This window comes from Acomys minous, assembly GCF_964271855.1.
Source record: "Acomys minous genome assembly, chromosome: 10".
Lineage (NCBI taxonomy): Eukaryota > Metazoa > Chordata > Mammalia > Rodentia > Muridae > Acomys > Acomys minous.
The window spans coordinates 7968585-7991105 of NC_140491.1; the positions used below are offsets into that span (position 1 = coordinate 7968585).

Sequence of the window (22521 nt, forward strand, 5' to 3'; positions counted from 1 at the left end):
CCATGTATTTAAACCACAGATTGTACCACACCAAGAGTGAACCTAATGTAATCTATGAACACGAGGTAACTCTGTTGGTTTAAAAAAATTTTTTTTATTACATTGATGTGTGGATGTGGGGGGGGGGAGGAGGAGTTAGAGTGGCCAATCAGAAGACAGCTTATAAGCAGGTTCTTTTTCTTTTTCCACAATGGGGGTTTTCTGGGGATCGAATTCAGGACACCAGGCTTGGAAGCAGGCACCTTTATAGCGCCCCCACACCCCGCCTTGGTTGTTTTTAAAATGGAGAAATTTCGCTCTATGGTCTCAGAGATCGGTTCCTTGTTGCAGGTTTTTAACTCGTGTGAAACATCACAGTTGGTCCTAGGGCAGAACGCTTAGCCTGCCTTCTTACAAGACCTAATACTGTTAGGTCTCAAAAGCCAGGACAAATGGCTAGGCTAGCTGAGGTACCAAAGCTGGCGCTGCCCAGCCCAGAACTTGGGAACTATATCGCTTTTCTGTTTCAGCCTGTGGCACAAACAAAACAAAAAATTACACGGAAGACATACATGTATGCAAAGTAAGGCATAGTATTTTATTTTAAAATTAGATTTTTATTTTAAAAGTTCAGATAACGCCCAGATTGAACATTGGCATAGAGATGTTAGTTTGTCGGCTTTGGTCGCGTTCTCTTTATTCACATTGCAGCCAACATGCTAAAACCACAAGGGAGGCAGTACTGTTAGAAACGTGTAAACTTGTGGCGATTATCTGATTCACCTGGCCGTCAAAAATACTGTCTTAAAATTCATGTTCATCTTAATTGGCGGTAAATGTAATCATGTCCAGCGCTGGAATATTTTATTCTGATTTTGGCTGCAGGTTATACTTTTGTGGCTGGAAAAAATTCTCTTCAATGGCACTGACTAGCTCATCCAGTTCCCTTTTCAGCTGCTCTGGATCACTGAAACAGAAGGGGGGGGTGGAAATTCCGGTTAATGGGTAATAATATCCCAATGCAGGACAGTATTTGATTTCTTACCTTTTCTTTTCTTCTTTTGGAGACAATGTCTTGCTATGTAACTATGCAAACCAAACTGTAGCCTCAAAGTTACAGTGTAGAGCTGGGCGGTGGTGGCACACACCTTTAATCCCAGCAGAGGTAGGAGGATCGCTGTGAGTTCAAGGCCAGCCTGGTCTACAAAGTGAGTCCAGGACAGCCAAGGCTACATAGAGAAACCCTGTTTTGAAAAATTTAAAAAAAAATTTTTTTTTTTTACAATGTAGACTAGGCTAGCCTCAAACTCACAGAGACTACCTGCCTCCGCCTCCTAAAGGCTGAGAGAGGCATGCAGTAGCACGTCCAGTCTTGATTTGTTTTTGAGGCAGGATCTTATGAAAACCACAGGAATCCTCCCACTTTAGCCTCCTGAGTGTTGGGATTAGCGACTGCAAGTATGGGCCCCTACTCCCAGCTTTAAAGCAATAGTGTTCTGCCTGTGTGTGTGCCTGGGACTTGAACTCAGGACCTCTGGAAGAGCAGACAATGCTCTTAACTGCTGCACTATCTCTTTAGCCCCAGAAAAATTAAACATTTAAAACACATGCACATATAAATGTATTTTAAAGATTTAATTTAATTTTTTTTTTTTTTTTTTTTTTTGGTTTTTCGAGACATGGTCTCTCTGTGTAGCCTTGGCTGTCCTGGACTCACTTTGTAGACCAGGCTGGCCTCAAACTCACAGTGATCCACCTGCCTCTGCCTCCCGAGTGCTGGGACTAAAGGTGTGGGCCACCACGCCCGGCTAAGATTTAATTTTTAATTATGTGCATGTATACATGTAAATGCCGGTGCCTGTAAATGCTGGAATTACATGTGGTTGGGTTGACCGTCCCTGGTGTTAGGAAAAGAATTAGGGTCCTCTGCAGGAACAGTTCACACTTTTAATCACTGACTCAATCTTTTTTTAGCTCCTTCAAGCTGCATTTTATTTTATTTTATTATATTTTATTATTATTATTATTATTTTGGTTTTTGAGACAGGGTTTCTCTGTGTAGCCTTGGCTGTCCTGGACTCGCTTTGTAGACCAGGCTGGCCTCGAACTCACAGTGATCCGCCTGCCTCTGCCTCCCGAGTGCGCCACCACGCCCGGCAAACTGCATTTTAAAATGCTTCCTTCATGGATCTAGTGAGACTGAAACTGAGGTCAGAATTCAGTAAAACAGGAAAACAAAAACAGAACTCCATGAATTTTTGAGTGGGAACACATATGTTGACTTAGGTGGGGGTGGGGGTGGGTCCCAGAAGGCAATATGTGGTATGTCCCCTAGAGGTTTTCCAACCCAACGTCTCCACAACAACAAAATCACTCTTTGATCTTCCTCTGAAGATTTTAAAGAAGCACAGTTTTGCTGGGCTTGGTGGTGCTGTGAGTTTGAGGCCAGCCTGGTCTACAAAGCGAGTCTAGGACAGCCAAGGCTACACAGAGAAACCCTGTCTCGAAAAAAATAAAATAAAGAAAGTCAGGTTTTCAGGCACGTGTACAAGCACTTGTTTGTATACAACAGGGCCATGAATATAAACAACACACAAGCCCGTGCCCGTGAAATGCACTCCTAGCCCCTCATAGAGTCTAATGTAGTTACCATAGAGCAGAATTTGGAAATTAACCCTTCATCCACTTTCTATTACCTCATTCTTGACCACCTGAAAATCTCAAGTGCAGTTTATCCGAAAGGAAATGACAATTTCTGCAATCAGCTAAGATCATTTTGACATTGCAACTGGCAACAGTATAATGAAGGCAACGGTTTCACTGCACAGATTAATTCTGACTTTATTAGCTCAGTACCTGTGGGCCTGGGCTCGCTAAGACCCACATTCTCCATCTGTGAAACTGGGATAAAGACTCCACCTTCTCCAGGGAGTTTCTGCACACATCGAGATACACTATATAAAGTAATTAGCCCAGAACCTGGCCCAAAGACCTCAATAAAAAGAGCTATTGTTATAATTATTTTCACTCTTTTTAGCAGCATATATAGTAATTATGATTCATAAATGCATACAAAATACACTGGTCTCTTTGTCCTCTGCAAATGTGCTTTGAAGAAAGACAAATTCACTCATAATTAGTTCAGACTGAAGCAGAAAACTCAAGCTCAAGGAATTTGCCACTTTCTAACTTCTTTATAAATACTTAATTTCCAAATATGACACATCTATAGCTTGACTCCTTTGCTTGTTGAGTTAATGTTTCAGAGACACATGTTTAATGTGTGTGGGGCCCTAGTACCACTCTGTAGGATGTAACATTATAATAATTACTGAAAATAAAGTCTGAGCTTACCATTTATTCCCTATCCTAATCCTAAATGACCCGTTTTGAAATTTAAAGTGTGACATTGTTGAATAATATTTAAAAACAAGAATGCACTACATGGCAATGTAAACTTGGGTTAAGAATCCTTATTTCTGGCCAACTGTGGTGGCACATGCCTTTAATCCCTGCAACCTGGGAGGCAGAGGCAGGCAGATCGCTGAGAGTTCGAGGCCAGCCTGATCTACAAAGGGAGCCCAGGACAGCCAAGGCTACACAGATAAACCCTGTCTCGAAAGACAAAAACAAAACCAAAACAAATAAACAATTCTGAATTGGTGGTGGGAAGGAGTGAGCACTATTTTGAGGACTTGGGGCAAGCCTGAATTCATGTTGAACAGGCTAGGCTTACAAGTAGTCCTTGGTTATTCAAATAATAATTTTGGCATTGCTGTGGAAGGATTTTGGAGATAGCCACTTGCAAATAGTTTACTTTAAAGAAGACAATTATTGTCAGGGACCTGGATGTATAATATTCAAAAGGAAGCCAGGTGTGGTGGCACACACCTTTAATCCCAGCACGCAGGGAGGCAGAGGAAGGTGGATTGCTGTGAGTTCGAGGCTAGCCTGGTCTACAAAGTGAGTCCAGGACAGCCAAGGCTACACAGAGAAACTCTGTCTCAGAAAAACAAAAAAACCAAGAATCACTGTTAATCCCTTCACCCTCCACTTTGATTTATTTTTTTATTTCCAAATTTTAAGTAGTCTTTAATATCATGATAGTGCCATAGTTTCTAAGTAAGCTACACATGAGAATTTTTACTTAACACTTGAACAGGGCTAGGACGTCTCAAGAGTAAGAGCCACAGCAGCTACCGCCCACGTCATACCTGTTGCCAGGGGGAGCACACAGCTCTGCATAGTATTTGATCTTGGGCTCTGTCCCGCTGGTCCGCATGGTGGCCACACCTCCGTTAGCAAAGGTAAAGGTGATCATCTGGCTGCTCTTACTGGTTGGAAGAACCTAGAAATTGGTTCATACGTGTCACACACTCAAACAGCAACGAGCTGCTCTGACCTAGTGACTGCTGTCCCAAATAAGCAAGAAAACTGATACCAGACAAGTACGTTGGCTACAAAGATGTTCAGAAAAATCAGAGAATGCAATCCTAGGAATTTGAACATTAAGTGACTTCACAGACTAGCTCTGCACTTCTATAGAGTTATTAAAATTATCAAAGTTTTGTTTAAATCAAAACATGTTATTTCACAAGAAATCAATATTAATAACTTGATAATGTCCTACAGAAAACTAGATCATACCTTAATGTTGTAAATGAAAATTTTTGGCCAAAAAAAAGTTCATAAGGAGTTGTTTTTTCCTGGTACAAAACTCTGACTGCAGCCTGGTCTAACAGAGCGAGGTCCAGGACAGCCAGAGCTGTTACACAGAGAAACCCTGTTTAAAAAAAAAAAACAAACCAACCAACCAACCAAAACTCTGACTGATGTAGTTATAGTTGTTAACTTCAGAATGTCACTAAAATTACTGCAGATGTGTTTTCACAGGCAGAAACACAGGGGCAAAGAGGAAAAGACATGACAGTGCTTGACAGGGAGGCCACCCGATCATGGAAGTCAGGAACCAGATAAAGATGTAGAAATGGTGCAGTGAAGTATGTGACTATGGCGTCCCCTAACCTGATGGGGAGACAGAAACAGGAAACTGAGCCACTGTGCTCTTGTAGACATCCCAGACCTGCCCCTAGCCACACCTCTGGGGCTTTGATATGCCAATTTATATTCCTCAGAAAATCAGTTAGGGTCAGTCTCTGGGCCAGCCTCATAGCACCAAGATGAAGGTCAATCTCAGAATAGTTGGCTTGCTACTCAAAATCCCTGAAGTGAATTAGGTCATTTGTCTCTCTCTCTCTCTCTCTCACACACACACACCTTTCCACTAGTTGAGTAAAAGATACTGAGGGACCCCCCCAAGGGAAAGACAGTGGGTAGACGACAAAGCCAAAACAAGTAGAAAAAAAAATAAACAACAAAAACCAAATTTGTAGGAAATTAAGGCTATATGGATGAAAAACACTCATAGGGTTTTTTTTGTTGTTGTTTTTGTTGTTGGGTTTTTTGTTTTGTTTTGCTTTTTTTTTTTGGTTTTTTTTTTTTCAAGACAGGGTCTTTCTGTGTAGCCTTGGCTGTCCTGGACTTGCTTTGTAGACCAGGCTGGCCTTGAACTCACAGCGATCCGCCTGCCTCTGCCTCCCGAGTGCTGGGATTAAAGGCGTGCGCCACCACGCCCGGCTTGTTTTGCTTTTTTTAAGACAGGGTTTCTCTGTGAAACAGCCTTGGCTGTCCTAGAGCTCACTCTATGGTCCAGGCTGGCCTCGAACTCACAGAGATCTGCCTGCCTCTGCCTCCCAAGTGCTGGGATTAAAGGCAAAAGTGTGTCACCACCGCCCAGCCTATACTCATAGTTTTTAAAAAGAATCTTTAGAAAGGTATGGTATACACACACACACACAGAGGCACACACACAGAGACACACAGACACACTCACACACAGAGAGAGAGTGGGGGGGGGGAGAACAAGAATAGGGTGCCATTCTGGAAAGAAAATTGCGAATAAGAATTGAAATTAACAGGTAACAGGTCCACCAAAAGTTAAAATTTGAAAAACTCCTCAAAAAAAGAAAAGAAAAGAAAAGAATAAAGGGACAAGAAGAAAGAAACAAACAGGGAAGGGCCTTAGTCTCAGAGAGGCAGCATCTATCTAGGAACTCTTCAAGAAAACAGTCACACACACACACACACACACACACACACACACACACACACACACCCCGCCCCCTACCCCCCCTTGACACATCACCAAGCCAACTGAGACCTGAAGGAAACGGCACCACAGACCAAAGGGCCCAGTGTGGTGGCTGGCCTGACTGCACTGCGACGTGCCTAGGAGGGCGGCACAGCATACTCTGGGTATGCCACTGAGGGCGTCTCCAGATAAAGTGATATCATGAGGACTCTGGCCTAATCAATGGTTTAATGCTTTGATGATTCCTCAGAACTGTGGAATGTAGGGGCTACTTGGAGGCCGTGGTGTCTGGGAGCCTGTCTTTGAGGGTGTAACTTGGCTCTGGCCCCTTGCTGTGTTCTTTCTACTGCTTGTCTCAAATGAGCTGACCAGGCAGCTTCCTTCTACTGTGCTCTCTCTATCTGATTTCTACACCGCTGAGGGCCTAAGAGCAACGGAGTCACATGACCACCAGCTAAAACAGTGAGTCCCAACAAGCCTTTCCTCCTTTAAATTGTTTCTCTCAGGTATTTTCGGTGCAGAACCAAAAAGCCTGACACACCTGAAAAGTAACCACAACATTGGACAAAGAGACATGCTAACTCATGAGATGCGGAGTTTTAGAACATGAGGTTTAGAGAGAAATTTCTCATCGAGGGGACAAAATCGGTTGCAAAGAAATGGCGAGCGTGGTGTTAATGAGTTTGGCGTTGTAGGCATTGCACATCAACTCCATCCTTTACTAAAATGATGAGTAGATCCTGACCAGTGCGTGGACCCTGAGCAGGAATAGAGCGATGCTTTCAGACTGAGCCTGGGGAGCATTCAAGCCAAAATCCTCCCCAGATTTGCTTCCACCACCACCCAGGAAGCAATTAGAAGATGGGAAAATGGGAAGATAGGAAAATGAATATAGGAAGAAGCCCAAAGGCGGGGACCGAGGGCCTCAACCTTGGCGAATGGCGGTCTGAGGATGACAGGACAGCTGGCACGGGCTGCGTGGAGGGCTGAGGGGTAAGACCCACGGACACACACAGGAGCCCAAATAATAGCTGAGACCCGGGGAGCCATGAAAGAGGCCACAGAGAGGGATTTGGAAGGACTAGTGACAGTGGCATAAAAACCCAGACAAGGAAGAAAACATTTATCAGCTATAGGAAGTGAAAGTTGATAAGGCCTGTGAATATACTGAGCAACACAGGGCGTGGTGATGACTCGCCATCATGGTGAAGGCTCAGAGGTGGTTTATGAGGACAGGCAGAGGGCTACTCAATGTAGAAAGTGTATGCATGGACTCTTGATCCCACAAGAGAGAGGGAAACAAACAAACAAACAAAAAACAAACAAACAAACAAACAAAAAACTCCCCGGGAAACACCAGGAGAATCAATTGAGAGGAAAGTTGGTTGACTGTCTCCTATGAAAAATGTAAAACAAAATGCTAAAAGGTAAGTTCAAGGAAGACACCTAATAGCTTATGAGGCGATTCCTGCTGTCCTCTGGCTTTAAGGGAGACCCTAATGCAAACATGGGCGTCACAGCTAGGCCACAAGCAGTCAGAGAACAGGGCCAAAGTCACCAGAAAACAAGTCGCTCTCCCGGAGAGGACCAGTCTCTAGTCACCTTGAATCTTATTAGATATGCAAATTCTCAATGAGAAATGCCAGGGTGGCTCTTTAGCGCTGTTTGTTTGCCTGTGACAGGATGTCATAACATAGCCCAGGTGGGCCTCAAACCCAGACTTAGGATCCTCCTGCCTTGATCTCCCCATGTGTAGGGAGTCAAAGATTTACTGGCACGTGTCGGCGTACCCAGGTAGTACCAGTTAGTCACACACCCGCTTGGGGTTGGTGACTCAGCGCCTCTCAGGAGTGACATGTGCTCATACATAGGAAAGGCTGGGTCCAGAGTCAAAGGCCTCAGCTCCACCTGGACCCTCACAAGTCACTGCACTTCTGAGTCACCACTTCCTTGAGTGTGAAAGGGTGGCTCTGGATGTCACTCATCATCGAATGACTTGTGAGATCACCTGCATTCCTAGCCCACGAATTCTAGTTTTTCCACATATCTTATTTGATTTGTTTGTTCTTTTTTCCCCCCATACTAGGGGCCTAACACCTACCCTACCACTGAGCTATACACCTCCAGCCCCAATTTTCCAGGTATTTTATTACAATAGCACTTATTCTTGTGAATAAATGAATCTGTTCAAATTGTAGAAGTGGTAACCACAAAATAAACTCATTGACAGAAGTAAACATGACTTACAGCTTTCTTATCAGGCTGACTGTCATCATAGCCAGTTGTAAGGTCCCTGATAGCAGAGATTTCAAATTTGCCACAAGTTTTGGGATAATTATTCTTCCCATCATAGTTTCTCAGGTTTTCAAATAATTTTTTAATGGTGCCTTGATCATGACAGATAAAATAAGAAGCTTTGGTAATATGATAGCCATACCTATAAAAAAAAAACACAACACATACGCACACACATAAATTTAAGCAAAACGAGCCACGGAAATTCTGCCGAGGGCATGCAAGTGTGTAGCAGCTAGCACGTTCTAAAATAAGTGAAACCAACTTCAAAAGCATAGTCTAACATTTACAAAGACGCTGGGGCTGGCAACATGGGTCAGTGGATAAGGGCGCTTGCTGCCAAGCATAACAACCTGAGTTGATCCCCAGAGCACATGTGGCGGAAGGAGAGAAACACTTCCTCTCAGCTGTGCTCCGACCTCCATGTGTGTTCGATGGTATGTGTGCACCCACCCACATACATACATGTATACACAATAAATAAATGTTTAAAAAAAGAAAAGGTAAGCTGGGCGTGGTGGTGGTGGTATGCCTGTGATCCCAGCACTCAGGGCGGCAGAGGCAGGTGGGTCTCTGTGAGTTCGAGGCCAGCCTGGTCTACAAAGTGAGTTCAGGACAGCCAGGGTTACACAGAGAAACCCTGTCTTGGAAAAAAAAAAAAAAAAGAAAGAAAGAAAGAAAGAAAAGAAAAACTAAAAGGGGCTGGAGAGATGGCTCAATGATTAAGAGTATTAGCTGTTCTTCCAGAGGACCCAGGTTCAATACTCAGCACCCACATGGTAATTCACGTCTATCTGCAATACTGATTTCGCAGGATCCCAGCATCTCTTCTGGCCTCTGCAGGTACCAGCCACACGCAGGGGGTGTACAGACACATGCAGTCAAAACACCCATACACATAAAATAAAAGTAAAAATTAAAAGATAATAAGTAAGAGGCCCAGGGCAGGGCTGGAGAGATGGCTCAAAGGGTAAGAGCACTGTCTACTCTTTGAGAGGTCCTGAGTTCAATTCCCAGCAACCACATGGTGGCTCACAACCATCTATAGAGATCTGGTGCCCTCTTCTGGTGGGGAGGCACACATGCAGGCATTGTATATGCAATAAATAAAGGGGGGGGGGTCCAGGGCAGAAGGACATAGCTCAGTCAGTGAAATGGTTGGCTTATAAGCATGAGAACCTGTGAAATTCCCAGATGGGCACAGAGGTGCATGCTTGTAGTCCCAGCACTGGAGCGACAGAGACAGACAGATGCCCAGGACTTGACAAACCTCAGGCTAACGACAGAACAGTGTCAATAAGACAGACACCACCTCAGGTTGCTCCCTGAACAACATGCACAGACTGATTGACCCTAGATCAGCCTGTACAGGAAGTTATGGCTCTGCAGAACACAGCCACACTGCGTGGGTAACTGTTGGTGTCATCTATGCGGTTTCTGCAGCACACAGGCAGAGCTCAGCACTTGCTGCAAAGACTGAGCCCAGGACTGATATAGTTAATTTGCTTATGACATTGACTACTCTTCAATCAAGCCATTTGTACAAGTGTCTCATGGGTTAGAATCCACATAACCACCAACAGCCATTACTAATGAGTGCTGACACATCAAATGGAAAAGGTGATCTTGCTTTTCATCAGAAACGGAACACATCACCAAAATAAGAGAGCTTGGAATACGGCCTCCAACATTCCCTCACTAATCCAGGACACTTACTCCACATAGATGGCCTTCAGCTGCTGAGATAAAGACACATTCTTGGTTGCCAGAAAGCTTGCCAGCTCTGCACTTATGACAGCAGCACTGACTCCATCCTTGTCCAGAACAAAGGGGCAGCACATGTATCCTGCAGAGAAGGCAGTAGACACGCAGCCTTAGGACACCACCCAGCACCGGAACAGGTCACGCGAGTGCAGGCCTGCCAGCTACCGCATGTTGGAGCCCACCCAGGCTGCAGCACACAAGCACTTTAGATCTGGATATGTGTGGTTCCATACCGCAGTGCTTATTGTATCTGCTTCACACATAGAAGGTTCTGGGTTTGAGCCCCCAGTAGTGTGATTAGCTTACATTTAGCCGAGAGTAGTGATACAGACCTGTAATTCTAACATTTGGGGGAGGCAAGAGATCAGGAGTTCTGGGTTACATAAGATCGTGCCTCAAACAAACAAAAATATATATATTATCCCAGTGCCTAGAATATAGGAGCCTTGAGGAAAGCTGTGTTGATTGGCCCGTGTGGAGCTTTCCCCTGCTGACAGACAGTGTTCGCTGACTAGACTCACCGTCACAGTTTTAGTTCTGGTGGCTGTGGCTCTGCTTGTTTCAGTCACTACTTTCTTCTCTGAAACCTGGTGGTTCTTGGTAGTCACATGACTCATCGTGTAGGCTGGCTCTACCCTCTTTTGTGTGGTGACTAGTTGGAGCTGCTGGGGCTCAGGTCATTATCATGTATTTCAGAGTCTTGATAAACAAGGTCTCCTTAACAAAAGCCATAGAAAGACGACGACCCCCCCCCCCAAAAAAAACCTGACAGACAAAGGGCAGCAGCTGGACCACCCCTCTGCAGTGTGTTGGTTAAACACGTGTCTCTGCTTTAAGGAGTGCACAGCGTGGAGAGTAATAGTTGCACCAAATTAATAGCTAAGCAAAGTCTTTGCATAAAAAATGCAATGTCTACGTTCACACCTAACCTTTCTTTCCACTTACACATACTGATTAATAGTTTAGATACAGGCTTTTCAGTAATTCTGGTTAAACTTTCAATGTCCTTTCCTGTGACCATGACCGTGAGGACAGGAGACCGCATAGCTGCCTTCTGCTCCCTGGGCATTCTCAGCACACATCCTTATTAGACTTCACCAGTGAAATGAAAAACAGAAAGAAAAAAAGGAAGGACAAGACGGCTCCTACAGGAGAAGGCTTATTGTAGCTATGAGGGGGAGCACAGCCAGAGGCTGAGACATTTGGGGGAGTCCAGAGTGAATATGACGCAGAGGCAAGCCATGTAAGTAGAAGGGGATGGGACGGAGAAGTTTAGGGTAAGGGGCAGGGTATACCAGCCATACCCTGAAATAGGTAGGGACTGAAGGATGCTGGGAGAACCTGGCATCCAGGTCTGCTTTGATGTGCTAAATAGACACCTGGGCTAGCCATTTGTCCCAGGGTGTGAGACCCAGCAGTCAGCTCCACTGATGTGTGGATTCTTGCACTGCCCACAGGCCTGTGCAGAATGACACCACCATCAGATGTGTGTGGATGGCCCAATTATTTGCATGCTATTCTTTTTTGTTGAAAAGACATGACTCCAGTTTTGGAGTAGCAAAGTTCAGTGCTTGACCCAAACAAGAGAATCAAGGTAAGCCGTGGCGCTGCCATTTTATTGGAATCTTTTAGGCTCAAAATCAAACCTTTCTCTCATATTTAATATATATTAAACAAATATATATTATCACCACAAATATATATGTAAACCTCATTATTGCTTCTTACCAATAGCTTCTTCAAATGCAAATAGGACCGTCTTCCCCTGGTCTATCAGCTGTTTGGTTCTGTTTCCCATCCATTTGAATCCAGTTAATGTTTCCTGGAGGGGGGGGGTAACACAAAAGAAAAAAGAATTGTTTTGCTGCTCAATTGGTAGAGCACTTGCCTAGCCCTGGGCTCAATCCCTAGTGCCACATACACTGGGTGTGGTGGCACCTGCCAGTGATCCCAGCAAGGTACAGACGGAGGCCAGAGGATTAGAGGTCCAAGGCCATCCTTGGCTACACATGAAGGTCAAGGTCAGCCTGGGCTATAGGAAACCCTGTCTCAAAATATAAAAGGAGAGAAAAAAAAAAAAAAGAAAGAAGGGAAAGTGTCCTAGGAAACAGGGAAGTCAAAGTAACACGAACATCTTACCTCGAAATGAAAGCCCTCCTTCAAGGCAATGGCCCGCAAGATTTTGGAGGAAACGGTGCTGGACAGCATGTATGTGTCTTTGAGGGTACTTCGGTCTTGGTTCTTTTCCTTCCAGGAAGTGAAGAGCCACCATCCCAGCAGGGCTCCCAGCTCATTGCCTGAGAACACTCTCCACTCACCACTACAAGGAAACAGACTCTTTGTTTCAGCAACCTCCGGGAAGGCACGGAGAGTCCCAGAGCTAGGCAAACCTGCTATAATAAACCTGTTTCTGTTTTTAAATAACTGGGCTGAAATAATGGACCTGCCGCATCTCAAGTGTCTGAGCAGCTTCCATGCCAGTTCTCCCAGACAAACCCTAACGTCTTTGGAGATGGTCCACAGTTAGCGAGGCAGGGGTGACACAGGATGCTGTCATTTCCATCCCTGGCAAAGGCTGTAGTTTGGAGGCGCACCAGACACTTTTATATTATTCTTTGCACAGACCACATGGTCACACTCATCTTGAACCTCATGTCAACGCCTGTCTGTCCTCTCTAAATTCAGCACCGCCTTAAAGGTGTGGTGCTTTATCAAATCCACTGGCAGACAGTGACCTGCAAAGCCAGTCTTTGCCTTATCAGGCATGGATGCCTTCATTTATTGACTCCAATTATAAAATGAGGGGGTCACAAAGAGTCATTTTTTTTCTTTTTAAAAATATTTATTTATTTTTTATTATTATGTATACAGTGGTGTGCCTGCCTGTACACCTGTAATCAGAAGAGGGGATCAGATCACGTTACAGGTGGTTGTGAGCCACCACGTGGCTGCTGGGAATTGAACTCAGGACCTTTGGAAGAACAGTCAGTGCTCTTAACCTCTGAGCTATCTCTCCAGTCCAAGAGTCATTTCAATTTCCAGCACACACTGGACTTCTTTGCTCTGTGTTAAACAAGTCAAAGATATGATCCCTTGCCTTTATGATGAGCAAATTGTCCTGTAAGAGGAATCCACCAGAGGTTTTGTTGTAAAAACAAATATAATTAAGTGGAAAGCTTCCCATTCGGACTCAACCTCCCTGGAAATACGGTATAGCTAACGATGGTGTTCTACATGTTTTTCATGACATAGATAAACAAGTTAATCTCACCTGTCTTGCTTTTCTGCCACAGCAAGTCTGTCAGCATCTGGGTCATTGGCTAAGACAATTTTGGCCTTGATTTTGTCAGCCAATTCGAAAGATAAAGTCTGAAAATAAGTCCAGAAAATAAAAGATTACTCAAGGAAAACATCGAACACATCTTAGTCTTTAGAATTTGATAGTTTTATGAGCTAAAAAGGCTTTTCTCCAAATTGGGGGTGCAGGGTGGTTTTTTGTTTGTTTGTTGTTTCTTTTTTTAATTTGCTGGCGCTGGTTTTGCTTTGTCAGATTTTATATTAGCTTCCTAAATTGGAGGTCAGATGGTGAGAGTTCCAGCGACTGCACAGAACTGTAGCAGCCTTGTGTCCAGACTGGTATTTCTAGGCACTGTGTATGTTTGGCCACACAAATAACCTTTCAAAATGGTATATGAATCATACTGTCAATAATATTCTTTAACAAGAAAAAGTATATTAAAAACATCTCCATTTTACTATCATTATTTCTTGGCAATAAACAAGCTGTCAATTAAAATTTAGTTTAATTTAAAGTATAATTTAGGTTTTAGCTCTTATATTGTCCTGTAAGATGCCAAGTTTGATAGTTCCTTTAAGTAATTAATGACCATCCCACATACACATTTCCAGAGATATAATTCATTTTTTTCAACACAACGCCACCCCACAAAAGCATAATGTATAGCAATTTGGTTTAGAGTTTACAAGGCAGAGTCCATTATTTAATAAAAGTAGGTTACCAAGACACCTTTACCCTCCTCGGGATTTGGGTATTTGACAGTTGGGAACTCAGGATCTGGATCCTTCTGCTGGGCAACAGCTTCCGGAGGAGCAAGGTCAAAGGCCTTGAACGCCTGCTGCACAAACTCGTGGCCCACACCGTGGACAGAGGTGTGCACAAACTTCACCGTGCTCTCCTTGTTTACACTCCTAGAGTGAGACACAATGGGAAATGACTGAAGATAGAAACAAGGCTCACTAGGGGGAAGGGTCTAGAAAATGCCAAGAGCTGGGGGCGCTTCATACTGTAAGAAAGATTCTGCTCAAACTATGACACCAGGCAAGGACAATATGGGCAGCAAACTTCCAACCCCTATCCAGATCTAGCCAATGGATAGGACATTCTCCACAGTTGAGTGGACAGTGGGGACTGACTTTCACACGAACTCTTGTGCCCCATATTTGACTACATCCCCTTGATGGGGAGGCCTGGTGGCACTCAGAGGAAGGATAGCAGGCTACCAAGAAGAGACTTGATACCCTATGAACATATACAGGGGGAGGAGGTCTCCCTCAGTCACAGACATAGGGGAGGGGAGTAGGGGGAAAGTGAGAGGGAAGGAGGAATGGGAGGATACAAGGGATGGGATAACAATTGAGATGTAATATGAATAAATTAATAAAATATTACAAAAAAGGGAAATATTCTTTAAAGTGCGTTGTCCTACAATGTGAGCCTTCCAGAGGAACCTAACCTGTGTGCTCCATACAAAATCACTGATGACTTGAAAGATTCTGTACCACAAAATGAGAACACAGAGCCAGGCGCGGTGGTGCACGCCTGTAACTCCAGCACTCAGGAGGCAGAGGCAGGTGGACTGCTGTGAGTTCAAGGACAGCCTGCTCTGCAAAGTGGGTCCCGCACAACCAGGGATTCACAGAGAAACCCTGTCTCGAAAAACAAAATCAAAACAAAACAATATGAGAACACAAAAGTTCAAAAAGCAGAATTTTCCCCTTATAATCTCAATATGAGTCTTTTAAAGTATAAATAAAACCCAGAAACCAAAAATTAAAAGACAACCAAATATTAGCAGAATTGTTAAAAACTTCCATAAAAAGCTTAATAAAAAATTTCCCAGAAACAACAGGAGAAAAATAGATACCTGAAAGAAACAAGACTGCTTTTCTAAATAAATTTGCTACATTCAACAGAGAAGCAAATACATTTCTTTAAAAAAAATACATGGGGCCGGAGAAATGGCTCAGTGGTTAAGAGCACTCTCTGCTCTTCTAGAGGGCCTGAGTTCAATTCCCAGCAATCGTATGTTGGTTCATATCCATCTATAATGTGGTCTGGGGCCCTCTTCTGGTGTGCAGGCACACATGCGTATGTAATAAATAAATAAATCTTAAAAAAAAATACAGGCCAAATAAACATGAAAAAAGGTCTTCATAATGAAAGGATGTACATGGAAGTGAGATATTATTCTCATCTAACACATGGGGGGAAGTGACGAATTTGATACTGCTGAGCACAGGGTCGTACCACAGGCTGCAGGCGGGGGGGAACCAACTGTTCTAATATTCTCGGATGGCAGCCTGTAAATGCATATACTATATTATTATGCACTTACTATATTATATAGAAGGTTATTACATACACACACCACACACACACACACACACACACACGTGTGCGCACACGCGTGCATGCGCAACTGTTGGTTCCCATGCGACTTGCAGTGACGAAAACACCCTGTCAACTCCTCACGTTTGTGAAACTGAATAAGAGGAGCAGAGGGAAGGCTCACAGGTGTGGCTTGTTTACGTTGCCTACCAGTGGGAGGAAAATGATAACCACAGGTTTTTTTGTTTGTTTGTTTGTTTTATAGAGAAAATTAAAATCCAATGACTTGAGAACTCGGATCTCCATCCCATGGCCCAGGGAGCCCCTCAGCCAGTGTGGCCTCTCTCTGAGATGGGACTGGGGTTTCTACTCTGCACTGGATCTGCTAGGCGCAGGCTGTCTACCAAACACAGCACCAGACAATGGAGAATTTCAGCTTCTTGCTGGGGGACAATGAGCAGCAGTGGAACCTAAATTCTCCCAGAGAAGGACAGCACCACCACCCGGCTTAGCACCTGACTGTGAGTGCTTGCCCTAGGCTGAACAAACAGATGCTGTAGCATCATTTGACGGTGCTTGGGGACTCTTGCCCACTGGAACATCTTTCCAGCCCTGAAAGGTTTTGTTCTGCTTTTTAAGTACACATACATACACATATAGTTGCATCCATACAAGCATATATAGACATAGCTACAAACATATATGTATAGGTTTATAATGCTTTAAGTTGTAGACGATGGTGGGCTCTGGCCAGCCGCTTTTGTAAATGAAGCCACAGCAGTGTGGCTTCCCCGATTGGTCACCTGTACTGCTTGTATCCTAGAGTAGATTCTGAGCGGTGAAGACAGGCTCCGTGTTGCCAGCAAAGCCATGAGGATTTGTTATCAGTTTCTTTAAGAAAAAGTGGCCAGCTCGGCTGCTGGCCCCTACACACAGCTACAGTGTGTGCATAGAGTAAAGGGAACAAAACCAAACACCCAACAATGATAGAATTCAGCTCAATCGCAGTAGCTGCAGGGAAGCCCACAATCCAGTTACCTGTGGAAACAGTATTTTTGAAGGTCTTCAAAGTAGTCGTTACTGATGGAAGAGCTGGGGTTGTGAAGAAGGGAGCTGCTGTCAATCAGAGACTCATCCCAAGCCTTCGGCCAGGGCTCTAGATTTTCCTCAATAGCTCGAGAAATGCCTTGATCGTGCGGAGAGATGATCTGAGCTCCATTGTCCCAATAGACCTAGAGAAACCAGGAGTGCATCTAGCAGGTTCAGAGTGCAGAGCGTCGGCTCCCGAAGAGCACAGGGGCGGCAGGGGCCCCTTGTAAGTGCGCAGTGGGAGGAGAGAGCGAGGCGGGTGGATACCTTGTAGCCATTGTCCTGCTTGGGATTGTGGGAGGCGGTGATCATGATTCCTGCGCAAAGTTTCAGGTGCAACACTGCGTAGGGCTGAACAAAGGAGGAGACAGATCTTAACAGAGATTAGGCATTGTTTGGACCACTCATCTCCACCTCACCCCCTTTATCGATCGCCCTAATAGCATAACACACCATTTATTATTTTGTGTCCCAACCAAGCAACCACACAGCATCCTCCGCATCTGTGGCTGTGCCCTGTTCTGTTTCAGGCAGCAGGGCCCACACTCACGCAAGTTCATGACTGGACACCACCACAACTGCTCTGCTTTGTTATTCGTTACTATTCTTAAGTCTTCCATAGCCTTCACCCACAAATGAAACACACCCCTTGGCACAAACCGTAGGCCGCAAGCTGCATAAATTCTTAATACTCCCCGCGGCTTCCACTGTCATGAAACACCTTGCCTGTGGCTAAGTGGAGATGACTGTAGCCTTATCACCCTAGGACCCAACCAGATGCTCAACGTTCCAGAATGTTCATCTTAACAGAACAGGCGAACTGCTTCTTAGGTGTCCTTTCCTTCTGCTTCCTCCTTGGTAGAGCTCGAAAATTCTCTGAAGACAAAGACGGCCCAAGCCTCCGTTCTGCATCCATTCAAAGCTTTTGCTCAAGAAGGAAGCCGAAGCACTGTCCATCCTCTGCACTGTGCACTCACTCATTCCCTTCTTTGTCTTACTCACTAAGGAAAAAGCTGAGGTAACTGTCTGTCTACCCAGACAGGTTCTTTTTTTTTTTTTTTTTTTTTTTTTTTTTTTTTTTGAGACAGGGTCGCTATGTTAGCCTTGGCTGTCCTAGACTCAGGCTGGCCTCAAACTCACAGCAATCGTCTGCCTCTGCCTCCCCAGTGCTGGGATTAAAGGTGTGCGTCACCATGCCCAGCCCAGACAGGTTCTTCATCTTTCATTCTAGGGTTGACATCTGGCCCTGACATTTTCCCCTGAGCTCCTGCCCTAACAAGACCACATGCCAAAATAGAGGAAGTGCCTTGGCTCATTCCGTGCCAGGCTGCCCAGTGAGATTTCTGCATAGGCCACCTGGGATTTGAACCATCCAATCCTCTCTATTACCATCCCACCAACATTTTCTCCTTGGAAATTATGTCACATTTCTTGGGTGTGTGTCCCGTTACAGAGAAATGGGCACACCTAGCTAGCTGTGGTGGCTTGTGTCTGAAATTCTGTCACTTCGAAGACAGAGGCAGGAGCATCGCTGTAACTTCAAGGTGAGCCTGTTCTACAGCGAGTTCCAGGATCAGCAAGTGCTACATCGCAAGACCCTGTTTCACAGAGAGTGCCAGGACCACTCTACCGTGTAGGACAATGGGAAACACTCAGTCAACTCTCCTATAGTAATCCTAGCTACTGAGAGTGAGGTCATACAGAGTTTAAGTAGTATAATGGGACATAATGCAATATTCACACAACATGTTGAAACCCAAGTTGTACAGAGCTGTGATTCTGAGCACCTACTGGGTCACGGATGCCCACGAAGGTGCTGCGGCTGCTCTCAGTTGAGTGGGCCAGTAGGCCTTCATGCTGGCTGACATACTCTCACTCCTATCTGATGGAAGGAGCCACACTGCATCTGGTTTTATCCAAACACATTCTCAGCATCAGGTCTAGTTCTCAACAGTTGGGTCCTACTAAAAAGCAATGGCTGTCACGGTCCTTAGTGGCCTTTGCTTCACTTCTGTTTATAAAGGACTCACTCCGTAACAGTCTAGCCAGGAATGACATTTGGAATGGAGTATTCATATTTAAAACTGGTACACAGCCAGGCGTGGCGGCACACGCCTTTAATCCCAGCACTCAGGAGACAGAGGCAGGAGGATCACTGTGAGTTCGAGACCAGCCTCGTCTACAAAGTGAGTCTAGGACAGCCAGGCTATACAGAGAAACCCTGTCTCAAAAAAAAATGGAAAAAGCAAACAAACAAACAACGGGTACATCAACTTGTCAAAACCACAATAATATAATGTTTGAGAGGAACTCAGATTTAGACTCAAGAGATTTCCTAATTGTGATGATTGCAATAAAGAGCTATCCACCAAAATTTTAAAAAAAAGCAAACAAAATAAAAACAAGTACTTTTCTAATTTGCCAAAAGATCTGTAGACTGCAAAACAAAATAAAATGATACCTTGTTTTTCCTACAAAGCTGAAGCTTGAACCCAGGCCCCTGCCTGTGCTACCCCTGAGCTATAACCATACCCTCAACAAAACAAAACAAAACAAAACAAAAACCTACATGGAATGAAACTTTGCACACCACAAGCACATTATTAGGCTGTGAGTGAAACTGTCTTAGAGAGAGGAGTTGGCCCAACAAACACCAAGAAACTGTCTGTCACCAAAACAGCAGAAGCCCAATAGCACCAAGGCCCATAAAACTCAGCGGAGTCCCACTCTGGGCCCTGCGACAAGAAGTTAGGAAGGAAATGGTTACTTACCACAAAGGGGGTTGGGGTTATATCAGAAAAGAGGTACACAGGAACCCCTTGGCTGATGAATGCAGTTGCAGCCAGCCGGGCAAACCTAGACATGCAGAAATGGGGACGAATAGGAGAGGTGAGGGGTCAGAGCCGAGGGCGCCAGTGAGAATCCATGAAGAATGATGCTGGTGTGGCTGTGCGTGCATGCGTGTGTGTGTGTGTGTGTGTGTGTGTGTGTGTGTGTGTGTGCATGTGTATATATGTGTGTGCTCGCGTGTGTATATGTATGTGTGTGCGTGTGTGCATGTGTATATATGTGTGTGCTCGAGTGTGTATATGTATGTGTGTGTGTGTGTGTGTGTGCGTTTGCATGCTCTCAAGCGCTAGGCAAACACTCTACTAACAGAGCTGCCTCCCTGCCTTCTTTCAACATGCCTCTAGGTTGCCTATGGTAGTGAGAGACGGAGATGTTTTGAAAAACCAAGAACAAAGCCAAAACAAAAAACAAACAAAAAAAAAGCCAACCCACCAGACAAACAAACAAACAAAAGAGAAATGGTCTCTGGTGACTACTGAGGGACAATTTTAAATGCTTTGGAGATTCAAATGGTAAATACTGGATCAGCGAGCAAAAACCTGCTGCCATTATTGCTGTTGCTATGTGGCCACAGCTAAACAGGAGTCTCACTGGCCTGGGGCTGTCACCAAGCTACACCCTGAGAGGGATGGGGCTCAAGAAAGGACGAGGCAGTGAAGCCTGTAACAGCAGGGAAGAAATTCCACGGAAGTGGGAGGCCAGTTTAGACAATTTCTTCCCTTTGGGTAAAGATTACATTTTAAATACTTAGATAACTTTATTTGAATTTAATTGTAAAGTTGAACATTTTAAAGCTGCTAGCCATTCTTTTATTCATAATTTGTGTTTGTTTTTTTGAGACAAGATCTGTCTATGTATCCCTGGCTTCCCTAGAACTCGCTCTGTAGACCAGGTTGGCCTTGAACTCATGGACATCCGCCTGCCTCTGCCTTTCAAGTGCTGGGATTAAAGGCATGTGCCACCACTGCCTGGCTCTAACCCATCACTTTTAACAGCTAAGCAATCATGGGTTTAAAGTCCAGTTATCAAAAAAGATTAAGGAGCTGAAGAGATGGTTTAGTGGTTAAGAATATGTACTGTCCTCACAGAGGCTGGCTTGCAACTGCCTTTAACTCCAGCTCCAGGGCACCCAAGGCCTCTGGCCTCTGTGGGCACCTGCACTCACATGGCTCCATGCACACACACATAAACACATAATTTCTAAAAAAAAAAAAAAAACAAGACAAAAAAAACACTTTTTTTAAAGTCAAGTTACTGAAATGGTGGTTAAAAATAGAAGTATGAAAGAAATTATGAAAAAAACATCTTTTTCTGAAGAAAGTGTCTCTGGGTTCCATCCTGAGGCTCCTCCAAAGCCGAGTACCTCCTGCTGCTGCCTCCGCTGGCAGGGTGAGCCCGGGCATCGAAGCTGATCACCACGCCCCTCTGCTTCAGGTCACTGAACTGCTTTTCCAGGTACCTGCAAAACCCCTGAAAATAGCCCAGGGATTACAAGCGTATATTTCATACTTATAATATAAAAATCAGCCCAAATTATGTTTTCTCCATTTTACAGGACAGCATCACTCACAAAAGGGCAGGGGACCCATGATTATGCGGACTGAACTCTACTCTGCTGCCATTGAAGAAGAGACAAATCCTTCAATCTTTATGATGCCTCAGTTTCCACATCCATAAATAGTAACTCCAATATGTACCACATAGGGCTTTTATAAGGCTTAAATGAACTAAAAATATGCAAAGTGAGGCCAGTTGATAACATGCTTGCCTTGTAAGGCTAGGGGCCTGCGTTCAATCCACAGAAACCAACTTTAAAAAGAAGAAATAAGCCGGGCGGTGGTGGTGCACGCCTTTAATCCCAGCACTCGGGAGACAGAGGCAGGCGGATCGCTGTGAGTTCGAGGCTAGCCTGGTCTACAAAGTGAGTCCAGGACAGCCAAGGCTACACACACACACACACACACACACACACACACACACACACACACACACACACAGTGTCTGGCATTCCTCCCATACTAAGGATACTCTGTAGCATTTGGCTTAGGGCATTACTTGAATCAACATTTCCTTGGATGACCTTATTTTGCTGTTTCCTCTAAGAGGCTGCCTAGACTCATCAGGCACTTCAGACATTCCTCTCTGCTCTGTGACATCAGTTAGAGAAAGCCAATGTTTTATACAGTTTTGACAACTACCTGTTGAGAATCTGTTTTATTTGTTTGTTGATACTATTTCCCAGAAGTCTAAAGGAGGCTGGAGCTGGGCATGGTGGCGCACTCGGGAGGCTGAGGCAGGTGGATCGCTGTGAGCTGGAGCCCACTCTGATCTACAAAGCAAGTCCAGGACAGCCAGGACTACACTGAGAGACCTTGTCTTGAAAAACAAACAAATAAACAAACAAAAAAAATTAGATAACAGAGTCTGGAATCAGTCAATTTACCGTGAATGGCTGGGTATACAAATCAGGCTTGTGCAGCTGGGGCTCTCACTACTTGCCCCAAGCTGATGGAACATCCCATCCCTGTACTTAGGGGTCAAACATCAGTATCGGCCCTGAACTTGTAATCTAAAACACCTAGACATGATCCGAGAATTCTGATTGACTGGGCAATAATGATGTGACCTAATGCTTACTTCACTCTGACTAAAGGAGTTCTTACAGATAATAAAGTGGACCTAGGACTTTTGGACACATCACAGCCTTCTTACCAAAGTTATGGCAACTTAAAATGTTTCTTTTTCCTGGACAAACATATAGTGT

General features: G+C 44.5%; 1 protein-coding gene across 1 annotated transcript in view; it reads right to left on the reverse strand.

Annotated features, from left to right (window-relative positions):
- Positions 1–556: 556 nt before the first annotated feature.
- The window catches only part of PGM2 (phosphoglucomutase 2), a 28906-nt gene continuing 6941 nt past the window's right edge, over positions 557–22521 (reverse strand). Inside the window, exons 3-14 of the mRNA XM_084799821.1 lie at positions 21121–21227; positions 19679–19763; positions 17175–17258; positions 16857–17050; positions 14209–14398; positions 13461–13558; positions 12329–12509; positions 11918–12011; positions 10142–10271; positions 8378–8567; positions 4194–4327; positions 557–946 (exon numbers count right to left, since the gene is read on the reverse strand). Of these exons, the coding sequence (XP_084655947.1) occupies positions 844–946; positions 4194–4327; positions 8378–8567; positions 10142–10271; positions 11918–12011; positions 12329–12509; positions 13461–13558; positions 14209–14398; positions 16857–17050; positions 17175–17258; positions 19679–19763; positions 21121–21227 (1590 nt within the window). The 3' untranslated portion in view covers positions 557–843. The remainder of the gene's footprint in view (positions 947–4193; positions 4328–8377; positions 8568–10141; positions 10272–11917; positions 12012–12328; positions 12510–13460; positions 13559–14208; positions 14399–16856; positions 17051–17174; positions 17259–19678; positions 19764–21120; positions 21228–22521) is intronic.